The 20,284-nt window shown below is 38.3% G+C and overlaps 2 protein-coding genes across 2 annotated transcripts; one reads left to right on the plus strand and one right to left on the minus strand.

The window, feature by feature from the left end:
• Nucleotides 1–1,745: 1,745 nt before the first annotated feature.
• On the minus strand, nucleotides 1,746–4,219 carry LOC106388198 (mechanosensitive ion channel protein 1, mitochondrial-like). Its single transcript, XM_013828220.3, has 7 exons — nucleotides 3,965–4,219; nucleotides 3,253–3,858; nucleotides 2,873–3,150; nucleotides 2,698–2,798; nucleotides 2,506–2,613; nucleotides 2,156–2,377; nucleotides 1,746–2,075 (listed from the first exon to the last, which is right to left on the minus strand). Exons 2-7 carry the CDS (start codon nucleotides 3,852–3,854, stop codon nucleotides 1,965–1,967), a joined length of 1,422 nt encoding a protein of 473 aa, XP_013683674.1. The 5' UTR covers nucleotides 3,855–3,858; nucleotides 3,965–4,219; the 3' UTR covers nucleotides 1,746–1,964.
• An 11,877-nt stretch (nucleotides 4,220–16,096) lies between these two features.
• LOC106432308 lies at nucleotides 16,097–19,574 on the plus strand. The gene is made up of 3 exons (XM_013873152.3): nucleotides 16,097–18,413; nucleotides 18,632–19,174; nucleotides 19,259–19,574. The coding sequence occupies exons 1-3, from the start codon at nucleotides 17,562–17,564 to the stop codon at nucleotides 19,367–19,369; spliced, it is 1,506 nt and encodes a 501-aa protein (XP_013728606.1). The 5' UTR covers nucleotides 16,097–17,561; the 3' UTR covers nucleotides 19,370–19,574.
• Nucleotides 19,575–20,284: the final 710 nt, after the last annotated feature.

A 20,284-nucleotide genomic window follows, 5' to 3' on the forward strand; every position in this document is an offset into this window, starting at 1 on the left:
TTCAGTTAAAAGACTGGGGTTAATCATGGTCTTAGCGATTCTAATTTATATTTTCCCATTTCGTTTGTGTATGAGTTGCTTTAAGTCCTAGTTAGTACATTGGTTATACAAACGCAGAGATTTCACCCGAAAAGGAGATTATAGTAAAGACAGATTCTGATGTTCGGATACTGTATCTGTAAGAAATGCTCCTCTGCTTTATAATCTTAGCTTAGCTTGTTTTCACGAAAGACGGTGGTCCGTACCTATTTTCTTATAACCCGTTTGATCCAAAAACGGTGTTTTATGCTGGTGGTGTTTGTTGGAATCATACAATAAAAAATCTAAGGATAATGATTAGATTCTTGAGGTTTAGAAGAAATCTTGAAAGAATCAAATGAGAAAAAAGAACATCCAAGACTTTGTTGATCAAATATTGCGTTGCAACAATGATTTCTAGTGTAAAGTGAATCAAAGAATGTATAAAATCTTTATAGGATGTGTTCTAGATCTAAATGGAAAAGTGAGAGATTATTTCTAATAAGGAGGTAGCTCCTTATTTATAGAAGAAAGATGTCTAGAGTTTCCTAACAAAGTGGGTCTAATTCATTGTCTTAATGAGCTTTGAGGGAGGATGTAAATCGACCCCCAACAATAAGCGCACCCCCCCCCAAGTTCGTAGAGAGAGAGAGAGAGACGAAATCGATCTCTGCGAATTTTACTAATAGGGTTTATGAAACAATGAACTAGGCACATACCCATGTCGCAGACGATTGTCATGAACAAGCCGTCATGGTTAGGTTGCCATAAATGAAGTGTCATAAACGGACCGTCTCAGGCGAGTTGTCATCGACATACTTCTGATTCCGATCAGACTTCTTACTCCGGGATGGTTGTGCAAACGATCTGTGAGGACAGTGTTCTGAACCACCGGAGCAAGTTGCCATGGATGAAGCGTCAATCGACAAACTGCCAAAGACAAGTCGCCATAGACATCATCATGAACGTACCGACATGAACGAACCATCACAATCAAATCGCCACGGGTGGACGTGTCTTCGCGGTATCACGTCATGCTCAAGACTTGCGAGCAATCCGAGTGACTACGAGAGAGCGATCCGAGCCGAGTAACTGCGAGAGAGCGAACCGTGCCGAGTAACCGCAAGAGAGCGAGACGAGTGACCACGAGAAATCGATCCGAGCAACTGCGAGAGAATGATCTGCACCGAATAACTGTGAGAGAACTATCCGAGACGAGTAACCGCGAGAGAACAATCTGTGCCGAGCAACCGCAAGAGCGCGAGTCGAGTGACCGCGAGAGATCGATCCGAGCGACTGCGAGAGAATGATCTGCGCCGAATAACTCTTGAGGTTTAGGAGAAATCTTGAAAGAATCAAATGAGAAAAAAAAAACATCCAAGAATTTGTTGATCAAATATTGCATTACAAAAATGATTTTTAGTGTAAATGAATCAAAGAATGTATAAAATCTTTATAGGATGTGTTCTATTTCTAAATTGAAAAGAGAGAGATATTTTCTAATAAAGTAAGATATATTTTCTAATAAGGAGGTAGCTCCTTATTTATAGAAGAAAGATGTCTAGAGTTTCCTAACAAAGTGGATCTAATTTATTCTCTTAATGAGTCTTTAGAGTTTCCTAACAAAATGGATCTAATTCATTCTCTTGATAGGTCTTGAGAGATGATGTAAATCCACCCCAAACATAACCCGCTTACAACTTTCTCATATGTGTGGCTTCCAAAGATAGTGATAAAAACGCACAGTTTAAAAAAAAAAATGAAATCTGATCGTGCACCTCAAAACACATCAAAAGAACCGACTCACATACCACAAATCCTCAGTCCGAAACAGGTTGCTTTCGTTTTTTTTTTTCCTGCTCTACAAAATATTTTTGTAACCCTACGTGTTTTCCTGTAATGATCCAAGAACCTATGTTTTCAGACATAATTCTTGATCAGCATTGTCAAAGTGTAGAATTGTCCCACGTGGTACCCAATGACGCACCATGCTTCTTTATAATTTTGACCGACTCAAGAAGAACCTCTTGTTGTGTTGCGTAAAGCTCCTCTTTCCCCTGAGACAGCAATAAAAGAATAAAATCTCTCTCTATTTTTTTGACAAGAGAATGTTACAAAGAGAAGAGAGAGACAGTACCATGTATTTAAGATTGCATCCAATGGTGAGTTCAGCAAATGATTTTTCCACTCGGGATAAGTAACAATGAGGAGCTTCTTTCCCTAAGAAAACTTTTGGGTTTGACCTCAACGTTTCCTTGATTTCATCTGATATGTGAGGGATCTTGTCCAAGTCATCTATCTGCAGTGGGATCTTGGATGCTATAGCACGCCACTGAGCTCGTGACTTGTTCACAATCACCTGTATATATATGTTAATTCTACTTCAGGGCCATTCCGAACTGTCTCCACCGTGATAATGCATAATAGGAATAGATCAAACAAATGGTTGCGAGTGGACGCTTCTGATTTGTTTACAGATAAACTAACCTGACTGGAAAACAGTGAATTAGGTACCAAGACTGGGAACTTTTCGGCGTTCAACAAGGATGTTGTTGTAAGTCCCATCTCAACCACTTGACCTTCTACCGATCCAGCCTGAAACATGTAAGACAGTATAGCCTGATGAAAACAAGAGGAGCAGGAAGCAAACAAAAAGAAAAGATTTCATGTTAAACTAACTTTGATCGTATCTCCCATAGAGAAAGGCCTTGAGAATTGCATGGAGAGACCACTCAGCACATTACCAAGGATATCTCTTGCAGCAAAAGCAGTGGCCACTCCTGCACGGACAGATCAGAACTGATTAGTGGTTGAATCCTAGCAATACTAGATTGAGGAAAACAAGTACACAGACCTCCTACTCCACCAACAGTCAAGATAGATTGAACAGCTACACCACAAGCTTCAGCAGAAGCCATTAAACCGATCGCAAAGAGACCAACTGATGAAACTTTGTCCAAAGTCAATATCTTCTCCCTGTCAAGGCCAGCAACATTCTTAGCAGACAAGACTCGGGTGATCACATTGGTTTTCCAGCGATGTAGGAACCACACCAAGGAGAGGATGACTGCCCCCTTCAATGCCGGGAAGAAGTACTGAGCTGCTACGGTTGTTGGGGCCACCATAGACGCACTGCAGCATATCAGAATTATCATATCATTTTATTTTCTAAAAATCATACCCTTTTTAGATAGAACATGTCACTCATAATGGTGAAAGTTAAAAGCGACAAACATTTGTGCGAAAGCAATGAAGGTCATCAAGTAGCGGGCAGGATCCTCCAAAGCACCCCAAAAGCTTTTATCGTAGGGAACGTCATCGATAGAGAAGCCTTGCGGAAGCAAAGCAGCAGAACTGCGCATAGAATAGCTGTGAAACCTCCTCAAAACCTTAGGCATGACAACCCAAGCGAACAAAGTACCAGTCATGGTGAGAGAGACGGGGACCATGACTTCTTTAAGATAAGGGTTGGCGTCGAGCAACTGTTGAACGTGAGGAGTGAGTTCGTCAGAGGCTTCTTTAGCCTTGTTAGCAGTTTCATAAAAGACATCCTTGGCCTTGTGAACCCAGTCGGTGCCATCAGGTTGCGAGCTGAAAGCCCGTGCCAGTAAAGGGAAAGGCTTAGCATTCAAATTGGACGAGGAAGAGACAATCCAAGACCCGTATCCGTAGCCAATGGCCCTAGCATGAGTGAAAGAAGACACCGGAGATGGTCTTGATGATGACCGCACAATAGCAGCATCTTCAGCAAGTCTGCGACAAGAAGGCGAGGAGGAGCTTCTTGTTGAAGATCTGTAAAGTGACTTGAGAAGCGACAACCTAACTCCTCCTCCCATTGATCTGCACAACAAGTCAACAACATTATAATCTCTTCTCTAACTAAGTCCGCCATGAACAATCCAGGATCAAATCGAAAACTCAAAACTCGAAGGGGATCGATCTATACCTGCTACTTCTCACCAATCCCACTCCCAAATTTCTCGCCGGATATATATGGATTGCTTATTAGCAGCAGCAGCCTTGGCCAAGAGGGAACGGCAAAAGCGGTGACAAAATGTATGCGTTGCTTTTTTACCATTCGATTCGATTATCAATGTTCTCTTCCATCCGACGGCTATCAACCTCTCTGACTCCATCCGTTTCTACTCTCTACTCTCCCTCTTACGACTGCTTGCCGTTTATTTTCCATAACCCTCAAGTGTGTTTTTACAATGGAACATGTAAACGTCCTGATGTTTTCTTGACCGCAGAAAAGACGTGCCCACCTTCCCTGACAATTGAGTATTTTATTCTCAAACTATTTACAATTAACATATTTAATATCTTTTTTTTTTTTTTTTTTTTTTACATTTTAGCATATTTAATATCTAAATAATGATTACAGTTTCTCTCTCCTCTCTTCTATAGAGAGAGATTTCTCTCTTCCATTCATCTTTCTTAACAAAAATGAAATCTTTCAGAAGGATGAATGAGTTATCTTTTGTTGTATAATATTTTCGATCATTAGATTGATTTAGCTTTTCCGTTTGCGGGATAAAATTTTCGCTTGGCGAATCCTTTTGTTGTGTTTTCAATCCCGATAGATTCTTCATTCATATCTTCTTTGTTTTCAGAGAGGAATTGATTTAAATCGTTTTATCTACCTTTGCTTGTTTCAACAAGATCTTATTCCAGAAGTCAAATTGAGTTTGCTATCTCTCTCGGCATGCCTGATTCTGTCTTGATCGAGAGTAATCTTCTTCATTTCTCAACCGATGTAGTTATAATAGCTCAGTCAACAATTGAAGTGAAGTTTCTCGGGGAGTACATAGTCAAGAGATTGAAGTTGATTCGGTTGGGCTAGGTCGGGATAAGTAAAGTTGGGGTCTCTTGACGTCTCGACGAATGTTCTGCATCTAGTTCTACCGCCATCTGTGACAGGATAAGTCACAAAGTTTATCAGATCTCTTTATTTTGGTTTTTTCTTATTTCACTTTGCTTTATCTATTTTCCTTTTCCTAGCTAGGTTAATCTTCTCCTTTGATTTTTCTATATATATGTAGCCTCACGGCAAGTTTGAATACACAATCAATAAAACTATTTTCCTAATCTATTATTTATCTCTCACGTTACCTTGCCAAAGCTCATAACAGAGTTTAGCACACGAACACATTCTTCTAAGTCGATCTCTCTCTATCAACGATCGTCTTTTAGGCTTGTGTATCCCCATTCTTCGAATCCGCAAGTAGGATTTCTAGTTCAGGACTTTATCTATCCTGCTTCCCGTCTCAGTGGTATCAGAGCAAACAATCCAACGACCTAAGTTATGGACACTCGACAAACAAGCGCTTTGAACGACATGAACAAACAAATTGAAGACTTACGTGCCTCACAAACTCAACAAAGTGAGGAGATTCGTAAGGATCTAGGTGGTGAAATCTCAGCGCTCAGAGATATAATAGAAAAGTACTTTGCTAACTCTCTATCCTTTAACCAACGTGAGGGAAAGCAAGGAGAAACATCTTCTGATCTTACAGCTGCAGAGACATACCGTCGACCCGTCCCACCCGATCGCTTTTCCCCAGACCAGAGTGCGTCAAAAACAGATCACCACACCCTCGACCATACACAGAACCAAAACCAGAGCCGTCCTAATAGCTTATCATCACGACTTACGAAGATAGGATTTCCTATGTTTGATGGTTCAGAACTTCGAGAATGGATTTATCGTTGCGAGCAATTCTTCTCAATTGATAGTACCCCACCAAAACTAAAGGTTCGTCTCGCCTCTCTTCATATGACCGGCAAGGCTTTACAATGGCACCACGCCTATATCGCCAACCGCTACAATATGTTCCCTCTATGGCCAGAATATGTTGCTGCAATATCTGAACGCTTCAGTGAGCTTTATGATGACCCACTATCCGAGCTAGTCAGCCTGAAACAAGGGAGCGACTCGATCGATGTGTATCTCGAAGAGTTTGATTTTGCTATGACAAGACTTACTCTCGCTCCAGAGCATGAATTGAGTATCTTCCTCACGAACATGAATCAACACCTTGCCCTCCATGTCCGTCAGTTCAACGTAACGACAGTCCCAGCCGCAGCAAGGATCGCAAAGCTCCATGAACTATCTCTTCAACACACTCCGGTGAGAACACCTTCTCCTACCTTCAACTCATCTCAAAGATCAAATTTCTCACAACCCAACAAGAACCAATTCAGCATCTCAACACCACCCACGACTAACACTGTTGGAAATCAAAACAATAAATCCCTCCTCTCCAACACACCTCAGAAACGGTTATCTTTAGAAGAGATGCAGGAACGTAAACGTAAGGGTTTATGCATGTTTTGTGAGGAACCGTTTACACCAGGTCATCAACTTAAGCATCGGCGTTCTGAGTTCTTGTTCTTGGAAGCTGATCCGACAGAGTTTGATGAAGAAATCGCGCTGAAAGAACAACTACGAGAAACAACCATCAATGATCAAGATGTCAAGGTCCCGTCTATCTCTATACACGCCTTAAATGGTTCTTCGACGTTTAACTGTATGCGTCTAATGGGTCATTACGGAAAGAGGAAACTGAAAATATTAATCAACCCCAGCAGCACACATAACTTTCTCGATCTACAAATTGCTAAAGGATTGGGTTGCTATCTGAAGCCAATCAAAACAGGGTCAGTTGTTGCAGCAGGTGGCGACTTGATTACTCAGTACAAGTGCAGTAATTTCGCATGGAAGATGCAGGGTTACGAATTCAAAACGGAAATAAGAACACTACCTTTGGGCTGTGGTGATCTAGTACTGGGCGTAGAATGGCTCTCCATTTTGGGACCTATCTTATGGGATTTTCTGCACCTACGAATGGAGTTTAAATTTCAAGGTCTGAAACATGTCCTTAGGGGAACAACACCAAACAGCTCCAAAATCATCACCGGAGGCAGTTTAAACAAGCAAATCTTTCAAGAACCGCAAATTGCTATGCTTCACTTACGGGAGATCGACAAAACCATCCCACCTCAACAGCCACCACCGGTTCACATGCCTTATCTTCTTCGCAAAATTTCTTCACCAGCTACGGACCGATCACTGCAGAAACTGAAGTTCTGTCCTAACCTGCCACATTCATCTCTAACACTGCTTCATTACCTCAATGAAGTAGGAACTAGCAAAGAACATGCGCAGATTTATCAAAATTTCATTGCCGAGTTCCCGCATTTCCAGATTTCCATACTTGAGGACAAGTATGATTTGAAGGAAGAAGTATTGTGACAGGATAAGTCACAAAGTCTATCAGATCTCTTTATTTTGGTTTTCCTTTTTTCACTTGGCTCTATCTATTTTCCTTTTCCTAGCTAGGTTAATCTTCTCCTTTGATTTTTCTATATATATGTAGCCTCAAGGCAAGTTTCAATACACAATCAATAAACCTATTTTCCTAATCTACTATTTATCTCCCACGTTACCTTGCCAAAGCTCATAACAGAGTTTAGCACACAAACACATTCTTCTAAGTCCATCTCTCTCTATCAACGATCGTCTTTTAGGCTTGTGTATCCCCATTCTTCGAATCCGCAAGTAGGATTTTTAGTTCGGGACTTTATCTATCCTGCTTCCCGTCTCACCATCTTCCGGGTTTAAAGCTTCGGTGAGTGTGTGAATCTTACTTTGGCTTCCGGCGATTAAAAGCAAAAGGTTCGAGTATGGTACATCGTCGGAGCGCCGTTGGAGAGAAGATGGAAGCTTCACCGGTGAAAGTCCGATTGCAATCCTCAGAGACGGTGATCTTTATGAGGTCCATTTAATTTATGACACGTGTTGTTTGCTGCTCTCGTTAATACATGTACTGTAAACGTATCAAGTTATGTTTTTTCTTCAGTTTGGGCTTTGTAGTTTGTACAATGCTTATAGTTTGAGCTTAATATAAAATTGGGTTGACAAAATAAAATAATGATTACATTTGATCAAAAATAAAATATAAATATTGATTGCTCCAAATTATTTCTGAACTAGTTGTTGGCTGCGTACAGTTAGGTCTAAAATAATCAACCGTTAACATATAAACTAGATGTCCACCAGTACAACCGCGCGAGTGTTTGTTTGCAGTTTTATATATGTAGATATTTATTTTAGATCATTAGTAGTATAAATTTTTTTAAAGTTAATAATATATTTAAATGTTTATATAACTATTTCAGATACAATAATTTAATAATTTAATAATTTAATAATTTTATACTTTATATGCTGTAGTTAATCAATTGTTTAAAACCGTCATATGTATTTATTGGTTCTTATTATATATTTATTTTAATGCATTTGCATTTAGTTATTAAAAAAACTTTATATATGCATAAAATAACATATTTGAAAATTATTTTTTATTTAATTTATGCTAAATTCTGACCCACTTTTCAAAGTTGGATTTCCTTTTAGCAATATTTTTTTTTCTTTTATTCATTTTATATAATATATTATTGTATAAAGAAAAATAATAATTTTATACATGTAATAGATATAGTTTGCTAATGTTAAGTCGTTCTCTCATCATATTATATTTTTTAAACAAATATTTTATATTTTTGAAAGTAAAATTTATTAATTTATTAATTTAATATAAATTAATCTTTTTAGCTCAACATAATAATTTTATTTTAACATGACTGATTATGATTATAAAATAGATAAAAAAGATAGAATTTTTCATTTTATAAACGATTAATGAATATATATTAATGCATAATAATAGTTCATTGCTAATTACAAAATTAGTGAAAATATTTATATTAACTTTTTGAAAATTAAAATATTGTTAAAATATTAATCAAAAGATTTGTTAGAATAAACCTTAAATATATATATATATATATATATATTTAAAATGAACATATATCATGATTAATGTAGTCACAAATATTTTATATTATTAGCTTTAATGAAATACATGTTAATTTTTATACATGTATTATATAGTTTGCTAATGTTAACCCATCTTACCAACGTATTATATTTTTGAACATAGATATTTATAATTATGAGAATAATTATATAAATTTATTAATTTAAAATAATTTTACATATTTAGTTCAATATAATAATTTTATTTTAATACGATTGATTATGATTATATAATAGATAAAAAAGGATATAATTTTTATTTTTATTTTATAAATGATAACTAAATATATTATTGTATAATAATATTTCAAAATTAATTACAAAATTAGTGAAAATATTTACATATATTTTTTGAAAATTAAGATCCTTTAAAGACTTTATCTTTTAGATTTAGAAATCTCAGTAATATGCAAGATGTCTGTGATCCGATGAGTTGAGAAAAAAATCATATAGCTTGAACATTACGTGAAACTTGGGTCTCTGAATTTTAACCATGGTTCTTGAATTAAGGTTTAATATTCAGTGACACTGCATAGGATAGATGGTAATCCTTAATATACAAGACAGATTTGAACTCTAGTGTTAACAACAGCTAATGCGTTTGTGTTGAATTTTTGTTTAATTATCTTCTTTGTTTTTAAAAGTCTTAAACATTGTTACCATTATCCTGTTGGCTTTAAAGCTGGTCGAGCTAATAATGAATGCACAGGTTACATGGAGAATGAAGAAGGTGACAAAGGAACTTAACCATATGTGTGTTACTGATTCGTTTGTGTACGTCAAAGTTTGTGGAAGATATGAGACTAAGATTAGTCAATCAACGCAGTAATACCTTTGGTACAAAGCATTTTCTTTACATATTGTCAATACATGGGCTCTGAAATAGATAATCTAATCTATTCTGTACAATTTTTTTAATAATCTTTAGACATGTTCTTTAGCTACGAGTTATCGTTAACTCACACATGAGTTAAACTAACTTTCTTGACTCTTTATCAGGTAATGGCTACTCAACCATCAGAAGCAGAGCTGACATGGATGAACAAATGGTGAATGATCAATATACGTTATGGTAACTTGTGCCGTTAAGCTGAGAAGGTAAGGGCTCTGTTCTGTAACCATTGCTTCGGGACAGCAGCTAAAAGTATCTCCTCCTTAGAATATTCTAAGTCGTAACCCTTACGCCAAAATTGTTTGGAAAATAATCGTATCTTTTGTAATATTTTGCGTGGTCATATGAGAACTTCTTAGGGAATAAAAAGTGAATATTCGGAAAGTAAGATATTTCTGTTGAAACATATTTTTAATTTTGATTATACTTGCTTTGCGAAAAAAAACAGCTGGTTTTGAAACAGAGCACACTACGAATGATTAGTATGGTTTTAGATATATGTATGTATGGTTTTATAATTTATATGTATAATGTTGGTCAAAACTTGTTAACCGGAAGTATATTTTCCCACTACAAATGTATTATAAACATATAAATTTATCATATATATGTATAATGTTGGTCAGAACCGGTTTATGATTAATCTAGTTTTAGATAGATGAATGAATTTATAATGTATCTAATATTCATGGTCAGAATTGTGAAAATATGATATATTTTTTTTATCAAATGTTTTGAACAAACCGGCTGAATATTTTTATAATGTTAGGTTCGATGGTTCTAATGAGATTGACATTGTAATGTGTTAACGATGAAGAAAATGTACGCTAGTATTTTAGTAAGTTATAATGAAGATATAGTTAGAGAATAAATGTAACATGACTTTCTAGGATATGTCCAATTCTTAAAAAAAATCACACATGAATTGAGGTTGTGACTTCTGTTTTAATATATAAGATGGAAAACTAACGATTTTCGTTCAAGTTTTATCAATTGACTATTTTTATTTCAGTTTTATTGTCAAGAGGGCAGAATTATTCCCGAGCTAATCGTTAACTGTGTAAAATTGAGATAAAAATAGTCAACCGTTAAAAATTGGACGGAAATCATTAATTTTATGCCCTGTTCGGGAACGCGCTAGGCGCTAATCGGGCGGTCGGGGTTGGGCCTAGCGCCTAAAGAGAAAATCGGGGATTAATCGGAAATTATGCGGGGCGGAATTTTTAGATTGTTTACTATGTTACAAAACATGTTAATCTTTAATTGTGTATAATATTAATACATTTTCATGTTTAAGATTGTATAAAACACACAAATAGAATTTATAAACTTACTATAGTGTAAATTTCATCAAAATTATGAATATAAATGATATTTATAAAATTTTAGATCAAATAAATAAATAAAATAATTATTAAAAAGATAATAATAAAAAAATAGATTAGGCGGCTAGGCGGTTATTTAGTCGGCCTAGGCGGAGAAAATTGGATATCTGATTTTTTAAACCGATTTGGCATAATTCGGGGCGGAAGAGTGACGCGTAGCGCCCCGGCGGCCGATTTTTAGAACATGGATTTTATGTATACCAATTTTGCACAAATAACAATTAGTACGAGAATAATTTTGCACAAACAATATTTAAATATTACATATGCTTATTACAAATAGTTGGAAAATAAAACAGAAGTCACAACCTCAATTCATGTGTGATTTTTTTTAAGAATTGAACATATCTTAGAAGGTCATGTTACATTAATTTTATGTATACCAATTTTGCACAAATAACAATTAGTACAAGAATAATTTTGCACAAACAATATTTAAATATTACATATGCTTATTACAAATAGTTGGCAAATAAAAATTAGTACGTGAAACTTTGCTGTCGTAAAAGTTACTCCAACATCGCCTTTGTAACTCTTTTTCGCCATTGCAGCAATGGACTAGTCTATGACCTCACTAATCCAATGCCTATTCAAGTAGCCTATCTTGTTCACCTTCCTCCTTCACCTTTTAAACTTTTTTCAAATAATTGAAAAGAGGGCACCCACATCTCCGGTATAACTAAAACCAAAGATATTCCTATCTACTAAGAATTACAGATTCAAACAAGTACGATATTATCCAATCAAAGATATGTAGAGCTTTGGTGATGGATAAGTCAGTTGGTTAAGCTTAAACCAAGATTGGTATGTCAATGGAACAGCTAGATTGAAGACGGGTTGGTCCGGTTCAGTTAAGTGGATAAGCTCAAGGTTTACGGTTAGTTTAAGTCGACTTAATACTTGTAATTAGCTCTGATATATAAAGAGCGTATGTGGTTAATCCCCTATCTCTTGTTAGCGATCTTGTACGATCAAGAGAGGGATTCTTTGATGATACACTAAAAAGAAAGATAGTGAATTAGCTGATTCCATTCAGCTCGAGACGTAGGGTTATTACTCCATTGGAGGGCCTAAACTCGTTAAACGCTTGTGTTCTTCCTTTGCATTTTTGCTTTCTTTTGAGTGTGAGAGTTCTAGATCGAGAGTTGGGAGTTGAGTGAGAAGATCCTAACAAAGTGGTATCAGAGCCGCAGGTTGAAGCAGCTTGATGAGTGACTCGACGCCAAAGATCTCGATGACGAAGATCGAGGTCGCGATCTTCGATGGACAAGGTGATTTCTCAATGTGGAAGAAGAGAATGTTAGCTCACCTGTCGATCTTGGGATTGAAAGATGCTCTTGAAGATTCGATCCCATATCCGAAGCCGATAAAGAAAGAAGAAGATCCTGATTCGTATCAAGAAAGATTGAAGGAAGAGGAAGTCAAACGACTCGAGCGAGCTGAGAAAGCGATGAACATGTTAATCCTGCATCTTGGAGATCATGTTCTTCGGAAGCTCGAAAACTGTGTAACCGCGGCATCTATTTGGACGGCTCTCGAGAGGTTATACAATCAGAAGACTCTTCCGAATCGAATCCATATGCAGCAAAAGTTCTACACGTTTAGAATGGAGGATTCGAAGTCTGTTGATCAAAACATCGATGACTTCTTGAAGCTAGTATCTGGGCTAGCAAGCTTGAAGGTAGAGGTCACGGAAGAAGTTCAAGCGATCTTGCTACTGAACTCATTACCGGCGCAATACAACTCCCTCAAAGAGACGTTGAAGTATGGTAGATATACTCTTACCATTGAGAGCGTTATGAATGCTGCGAAGTCCAAAGAAATCAAGTTAAAAGAGAAGAAAGATCTCGATGGTGCAGCAAAGAGTGGAGACGCGTATGTAGCAAGAGGAAGACCTGAGAAGAGAGAATCAGGTAACAAGAAGTGGAAAGGCAGATCAAGATCGGGCCCAGGTTCAAGAATCACGTGCTGGTACTGCAAGAAGGATGGACATAAAAAGGCTGATTGTTATGCTCGCAAGAAGAAGCTAGAAGGCGAAAAAAGTGCAGAAGCAGCTGTTGTTATTGATGCACTGATGGTTTCAGATTCCTGGCATCAGGAGAAGTGGGTTATCGACTCCGGTTGCTCTTATCATATGACCTCAAGACGCGACTGGTTCGATACCTTTGAAGAAGTGAATGCTGGACGAGTAAAGCTCGGAGACGACTTCACAGTGGACGTGGAAGGAATTGGATCAGTGAAGATCAAAGCCTATGGAGGTACAATGAAGGTCCTGAACAATGTAAGGTATGTTCCTAAACTAAAACGGAACTTACTCTCAACTGGAACCCTAGATAGACTAGGTTTTAATCACTCTGGAAGTAGAGGAAATACTAGGTTTTATAAAGATGGAAAACTAGCTTTACAAGGAACTCTATCTGGTACTCTGTATTTGTTGGATGGAGAGACTGTGGTTGCAGGTGAAAGCACCAATATAACTTCAAACAAGTCCAGAGATGAAACAAAGCTGTGGCAGAGACGTTTGGGTCGCATGAGCCAAAAGAACTTGCAGATTCTTGTGAAGAAAGGCATTCTCGACAAGAGAAGAATTAGTGAGTTGAGCTTCTGTGAAAACTGCGTGATGGGAAAACACAAAAGGCTGAGTTTCAGCATAGGAAAGCACAACTCTGGTGAAGCACTCAAATACGTTCATGCAGACCTCTGGGGATCTCAGAACGTAACACCAAGTATCTCGAAGAAGCAGTACTTCCTGTCAATTATTGATGACTTCACACGGAAGGTTTGGGTGTTCTTCTTGGCAGTTAAGAGTGAAGCTTTTGAGAAGTTCTGTGAGTGGAAGAGGTTAGTTGAGAATCAAGTTGACAAGAAAGTGAAGTGCTTGAGGACAGACAACGGTCTCGAATTTTGCAACAAAGAATTTGATGACTTTTGTAGAAGACATGGGATAGAGAGACATCGGACATGCGCGTACACACCACAGCAAAACGGCGTGGCAGAGCGCATGAACCAAACCATAATGGAGAAAGTCAGATGTCTTCTAAATGAGTCTGGACTGGAGGAAGAGTTTTGGGCAGAAGCAGTGTCTACAACAGTTTATCAGATCAACAGAAGTCCCTCGTCAGCTATAGACAGCAACATTCCTGAAGAACTGTGGTTGAAGAAGAAACCAGGCTACAAGCATATGATAAGGTTCGGGTCTATAGCATACATTCATAAAGATCAAGGGAAACTTCAACCAAGAGCTATAAAAGGAGTGTTCCTGAGTTATCCAACTGGAGTGAAGGGATATAAGATTTGGTTGTTGGATGAACGCAAGTGTGTAATCAGTCGAAATGTGGTCTTCACTGAAGAAAAGGTCTACAAGGATGATCTTAAGTCTAAAGGAGAAGTAAAAAACTTAAAAGAAACAGAGATAAGAAGCTCTGTGACTGTTGAAACTGAAGCGGTTGAAGATTCAGTTGCTGGAAACTCGACAAACTCTAAAATTGAAGAAGTCGAGTCAAGCAGTGAAGAAGATAAAGATAGTGGAGGTCACTCTGATATACAAGAAAGCTATAATATAGCTAGAGACAGACCGAGAAGAGAGATAGTTCCACCCACCAGACTCGGGGACTATGACTTAGCAGCTTTCGCATTGCTTGCGGCAGTTGAAGTGAGTTTAGACGAGCCGAGGGACTATCAAGAAGCAATGAGCAGCAGTGAAAGTGAGCTTTGGGGTGGTCGAATGGATGAGGAAATGGAGTCTCTGAAGAAGAATAGAACATGGAGATTAGTTAAAAGACCTGAAGATTGAAAGGTTATCAGATGCAAATGGGTTTACAGAAGGAAGCCAGACATACTGGGAGTAGAAAGACCTCGTCACAAGTCAAGATTAGTTGCTAAGGGCTATTCACAGAGAGAAGGAATAGACTATCAAGAAATATTTTCTCCGGTGGTGAAACACGTCTCAATAAGACTGTTACTTGCAATCACAGTGAATGAAGATATTGAGCTGGAGCAGCTTGACGTTAAGACAACTTTTCTTCACGGAGTGATAGAAGAAAAAATCTTCATGGACCAGCCAGAAGGATACGTGGTGAAAGGAAAGGAGAAGTATGTGTGAAAACTCGAGAAAGCATTATATGGGCTTAAACAAGCGCCTAGACAATGGAATAAATGCTTCGATCAGTTTGTTGTGAGTCAAGGATTCAAAAGGAGTGAGTATGATCATTGTGTTTACATAAAGCAGGCCAAGAGTAGAAACATGGTTTATCTACTCTTATATGTTGATGACATGCTGCTGGCATCAAAGGATCTGGAAGAGATCAAGACAGTTAAGGAGTTGCTAGCGAGTAGATTTGATATGAAGGATCTAGGCCCTGCAAGGAGAATATTGGGTATGGACATTGAAAGAGATCGAGAAGGTGGGGTTTTGACTCTTTCTCAAACTGGATATGTCAAGAAGGTTCTTCTAGCATTAACATGGATGAAGCTAAACCGGTAACTACGCCCATTGGAGCTCAATTCAGACTATCTGCTATTAAAGATGGTGATGGTCAGACGCTTGTAGGAGATGACGTACCATACGCTAATGCTATAGGTAGCGTTATGTATGCAATGATAGGGACTAGATGTGACTTAGCTTATGCAGTGGGACTGATAAGCAGGTACATGAGTGATCCTAGCTCGGATCACTATCACTGGTCAGCAGTCAAATGGGTACTGCGGTATTTGAAAGGAACTCAAGACTTGAAGTTGGTGTTTAAAAGATCAGAGAAATTCGTTGTGGAAGGGTTTAGCGACTCTGATTTCTCATCTGATATAGATAGAAGAAGGTCTATCTCTGGGTACGTTTTTACAGCAGGAGGAAGTGCTATCTGTTGGAGATCAGGGTTGCAAGATGTTGTGGCTCTATCAACTACGGAAGCAGAATATATGGCGTTAGTGGAGACAGTGAAAGAAGGCATTTGGCTGAAAGGATTAATAGAGGAGTTTGGGTATGAGCAGAAGAGCATAAGTGTTTGGTGCGACTCTCAAAGTGCTCCGTGTCTTGCCAAGAACAACGTTCATCATGAAAGAACGAAACACATCAGCAGGAAGTTGCATTTTATCAGAGATATAATTGCAAAAGGAGATGTGAAGGTGATGAAGATTCACATGCTGAAGAACCCTGCTGATATGTTGACTAAAGGTTTGCCTGTGGAGAAATTTGAGAAGGCTCTAAGCGTTCTTGGCTTAGCCAAGCACTGAGGTGCTAGCTATATGGTTTTGGGAGGTCATACGTTTGCAGTATTAAGGAGTTTAGCACAACTGATTATCATCAAGGTGGGGTTTGTAGAGCTTTGGTGATGGATAAGTTAGTTGGTTAAGCTTAAACCAAGACTGGTATGTCAATTGAACAGCTAGATTGAAGACGGGTTGGTCCGGTTCAGTTAAGTGGATAAGCTCAAGGTTTACGGTTAGTTTAAGTCGACTTAATACTTGTAATTAGCTCTGATATGTAAAGAGCGTATGTGGTTAATCCCCTCTCTCTTGTGAGCGATCTTGTGCGATCAAGAGAGGGATTCTTCGATGATACACTGAAAGAAAGGTAGTGAATTAGCTGATTCCATTCAGCTTGAGACGTAGGGTTGTTACTCCATTGGAGGGCCTGAACTCGTTAAACGCTTGTGTTCTTCCTTTGTGTTTTTTGCTTTCTTTTGAGTGTGTGAGTTCTAGATCGAGAGTTGGGAGTTGAGTGAGAAGATCCTAACAAGATAGATGAACTGGATTACAGAAAAATCATATGGAATAGATTTGAAATTAAAGAAAGCTACACCGAAAAATCCGATTTATAATCGGAAACCTTATTAATTCCAACCTAGAATCAGAGAATACAAAAATATAAAAATCTGCTTTTATTTTCATTGAAAAACACGCCAGAAAAAATAACCAAAACGAAGTAAAGATTCAACAAGCATAAAAAAATCGATCTTTAGATCAAAAATATTTTACAACAAAACCGGCTTGGGCGGACATAGAATCTAGATGATAAATCCAAAAAATTCATCTCTCCCTCGCGAAATAGAACATCTGTAACTAACATAACTTGGTATGTAATCACACAAAATTTTATTCTTATGGTATTATGATATTTTTTTACAACAATGCTATTATTCACTCTGAATTGATTTCTGTGCATGGTATGTTTTGACCAATGACGTTGTGCAATTATTAAATTGTGATCCATCCAAATATTTGACCATTACAATAATATAGTCTTTGATTCAATTCATTTCAACTGTTAGATTTTTCCTAAAATAAGACAAAGACAAATAAAACAAGAAATAAAATAAAAATCTACATTCTTTTAATTTCTCATTTAGAGTGCCTTGATTGAATCACTGAATGAAACAAGTAAACAACAATGGCAGAAAGCATTCACAAAGATCAAAAGCCAGTATTCTTTGACAAATCCATTTCTTCTACTTCACGATGCTCGTTTATGGCGATTGTCATCTTCTTGATCTTCCTCTCATATTTCTTATACTCCTTCAGTTTCATCTCCTTTTTAAAGTCTCCTTCTGAAGTCTCCAACTCTCTCCTTGTACCTGTGATGCAAGTGCAACTCGGATCAGGTCAAAACCACACCGAGGTCAAAACAGAGCTTAAGCACATAGTTTTCGGAATCGCCGCGTCCTCCAACCTTTGGAAGCATCGGAGAGAATACGTGAAAACGTGGTGGAAACCTAACGGTGAGATGAAGGGCGCTGTCTGGCTCGACAAACCTGCAGTAAACGACAGCCTTTCCTCCGCCTTGCCTGAGATCAGAATCTCCTCAGACACGTCGAGTTTCAAGTACCGTTACCGTCGCGGTCACCGATCAGCGATCAGGATCACAAGAATCGTATCGGATACGGTGAGGATGTTAAAGGGAACTGAATCTGAGAGAAACGTGAGGTGGATTGTGATGGGCGACGACGACACTGTGTTTTTCCCGGAGAATCTTGTTAGGGTTTTGAGGAAGTACGATCACAAACAGTTCTATTACATCGGAGCTCCTTCTGAGAGCCATTTGCAGAATTTGCAGCAGTTTTCGTACGGCATGGCATATGGAGGAGGTGGTTTTGCTATAAGTTATCCCTTGGCCAAGGCTTTGGAGAAGATGCAAGATCGGTGTATCGAGAGCTACTCTGATCTGTACGGATCCGATGACCGGATTCATGCTTGTATGGCGGAGCTCGGTGTTCCTCTCACCAGAGAGGTTGGGTTTCATCAGGTTAGTTTTTTAATTTTTTTTTTTTTTGAAGTTTGGGGTTTTAGTTTGACCAAGCAAAATCAATTAACAGTAAAACAAAAATCCGTAATTTTGATATTTTCTTTGTCAACCTAAGACTTGTGTGTGATCCATGTTTTAAAATTTTTGTGATGTTTCTACCAAATCATATTAACTATGTTTAATCTTTCGATTCATTGTTTTGTTATAATTTTAAACAGTTTGATGTATATGGGAACCTCTTGGGTCTTTTATCGGTCCACCCACAAGCACCGATAGTCTCTATCCATCACTTAGACGTAGTCGAGCCTATATTTCCGAAAATGGACCGAGTGAAGGGCGTAGAGAGACTCATGATCTCAGCGAAGCTCGACTCAGCTAGCCTCGTCCAACAATCCATATGCTACGACAGAACTCACCAGTGGACAATGTCTATCTCGTGGGGATACACTGTCCAGATCACACGTACATACATGCCAGCAAGGATGATGGAAGTGCCCACTCGCACTTTCAGTGACTGGCACAAACGTCATGATTTCAACAATCTTGCTTTCAACACACGCCCTATAACCTACACTGATTGCCAGCGTCCACGAGTCTTTTACATGTCTCGCACTCTTGGTGATTCTTCTTCAAGCACAACAATTACCGAGTATCTTAGGCACAATGAATTGAATCCTAAATGTGAGTGGGGGATACCAGATCCTTCTGATATCAATCGGATCTTTGTCCACAAAGAGTCTAACCCATATAGGTGGAATAAGGTATGTAGTAATTTTTAATTACGTTACTATTTAATAATTCATTTTTTTAGTTTACATCATAATTGTATAAGTCAATGTTTATAGGCACCAAGGAGAGATTGTTGTCGATTATTGCCAGCGACGAAGAAGGGAACTATGATGATCAAAGTCGCACCTTGTGAAAATGACGAAATTGCTGCTTATTCTGATAAATAGTTTTCTTTTTGGTTTATTTCACATGGAAAACTTGTTTTTTTTTTTAAATACTTATATATTAATTCAACCCATATAAACAGGGATTTCAGATCCGGTTACAAGCTGATTTTGTACAAAATTTCCAAAGTTAAACAATTACAATAACTAGCTTCACCCACTAAACCCGGCACGTTCCGTTTATATGTCTTCGTAATTCTTCAAAATTGATAACCGTTCTCGACCGTTAACAATAATCACTAGAAGGTTAGATTCTCCTCGTTGTATTGGATGCTGAGACTTTTCGTGTCGTTTCCGGAATAGCTAGATTCCAAAGAACTCCACCAAGCTTGTAACCTTCTCTAAACATGAAGCTCCAAACGACGAGTAGGAGAAGGTTTCAGATACATTCCATGAACTTTGCAGACGCCACCAAAGCCGAGTTGCACACAACACCACACAGTGCTTGAAACCACTTCCCAACCGAACAGAGGCTCGCTACTGCCGTCAACTAACCTGTACACCAAATAGGACTGACAGCCAAACCACACACTATCAATGACGAATCAATCGACCCTTCACCGACACTGGGATGGTAGCTGAACACAAGAGAGACACCGCCAGCAAACAATCCACTTGTATCAAGAGTAGACCGAACACATAAAGCACAAGGGCTCGACTCCAATAGTGAAGTGGCCGCAAAACTAGTGATGAGGAGATGAAACCAGAAAGACAAGTGAAGCGCCAAGGAGAGCTTGAAACAGCCATAGATGACTGTGTAGGACTCCACTCGACACACCAACACGAGCCAAAGGCAGCTACAGACGACTGCAAAGACTGGGTATAACTAACACCGCACCCAGCCTTGAATCGCCTCTGAAACAAAACCGCCTCAAAGTTGTCTTTGATTTCACCGTATATGAAGGCGAGCCCCGACGA

This window comes from Brassica napus, chromosome C2 (genome assembly GCF_020379485.1).
Source record: "Brassica napus cultivar Da-Ae chromosome C2, Da-Ae, whole genome shotgun sequence".
NCBI lineage: Eukaryota > Viridiplantae > Streptophyta > Magnoliopsida > Brassicales > Brassicaceae > Brassica > Brassica napus.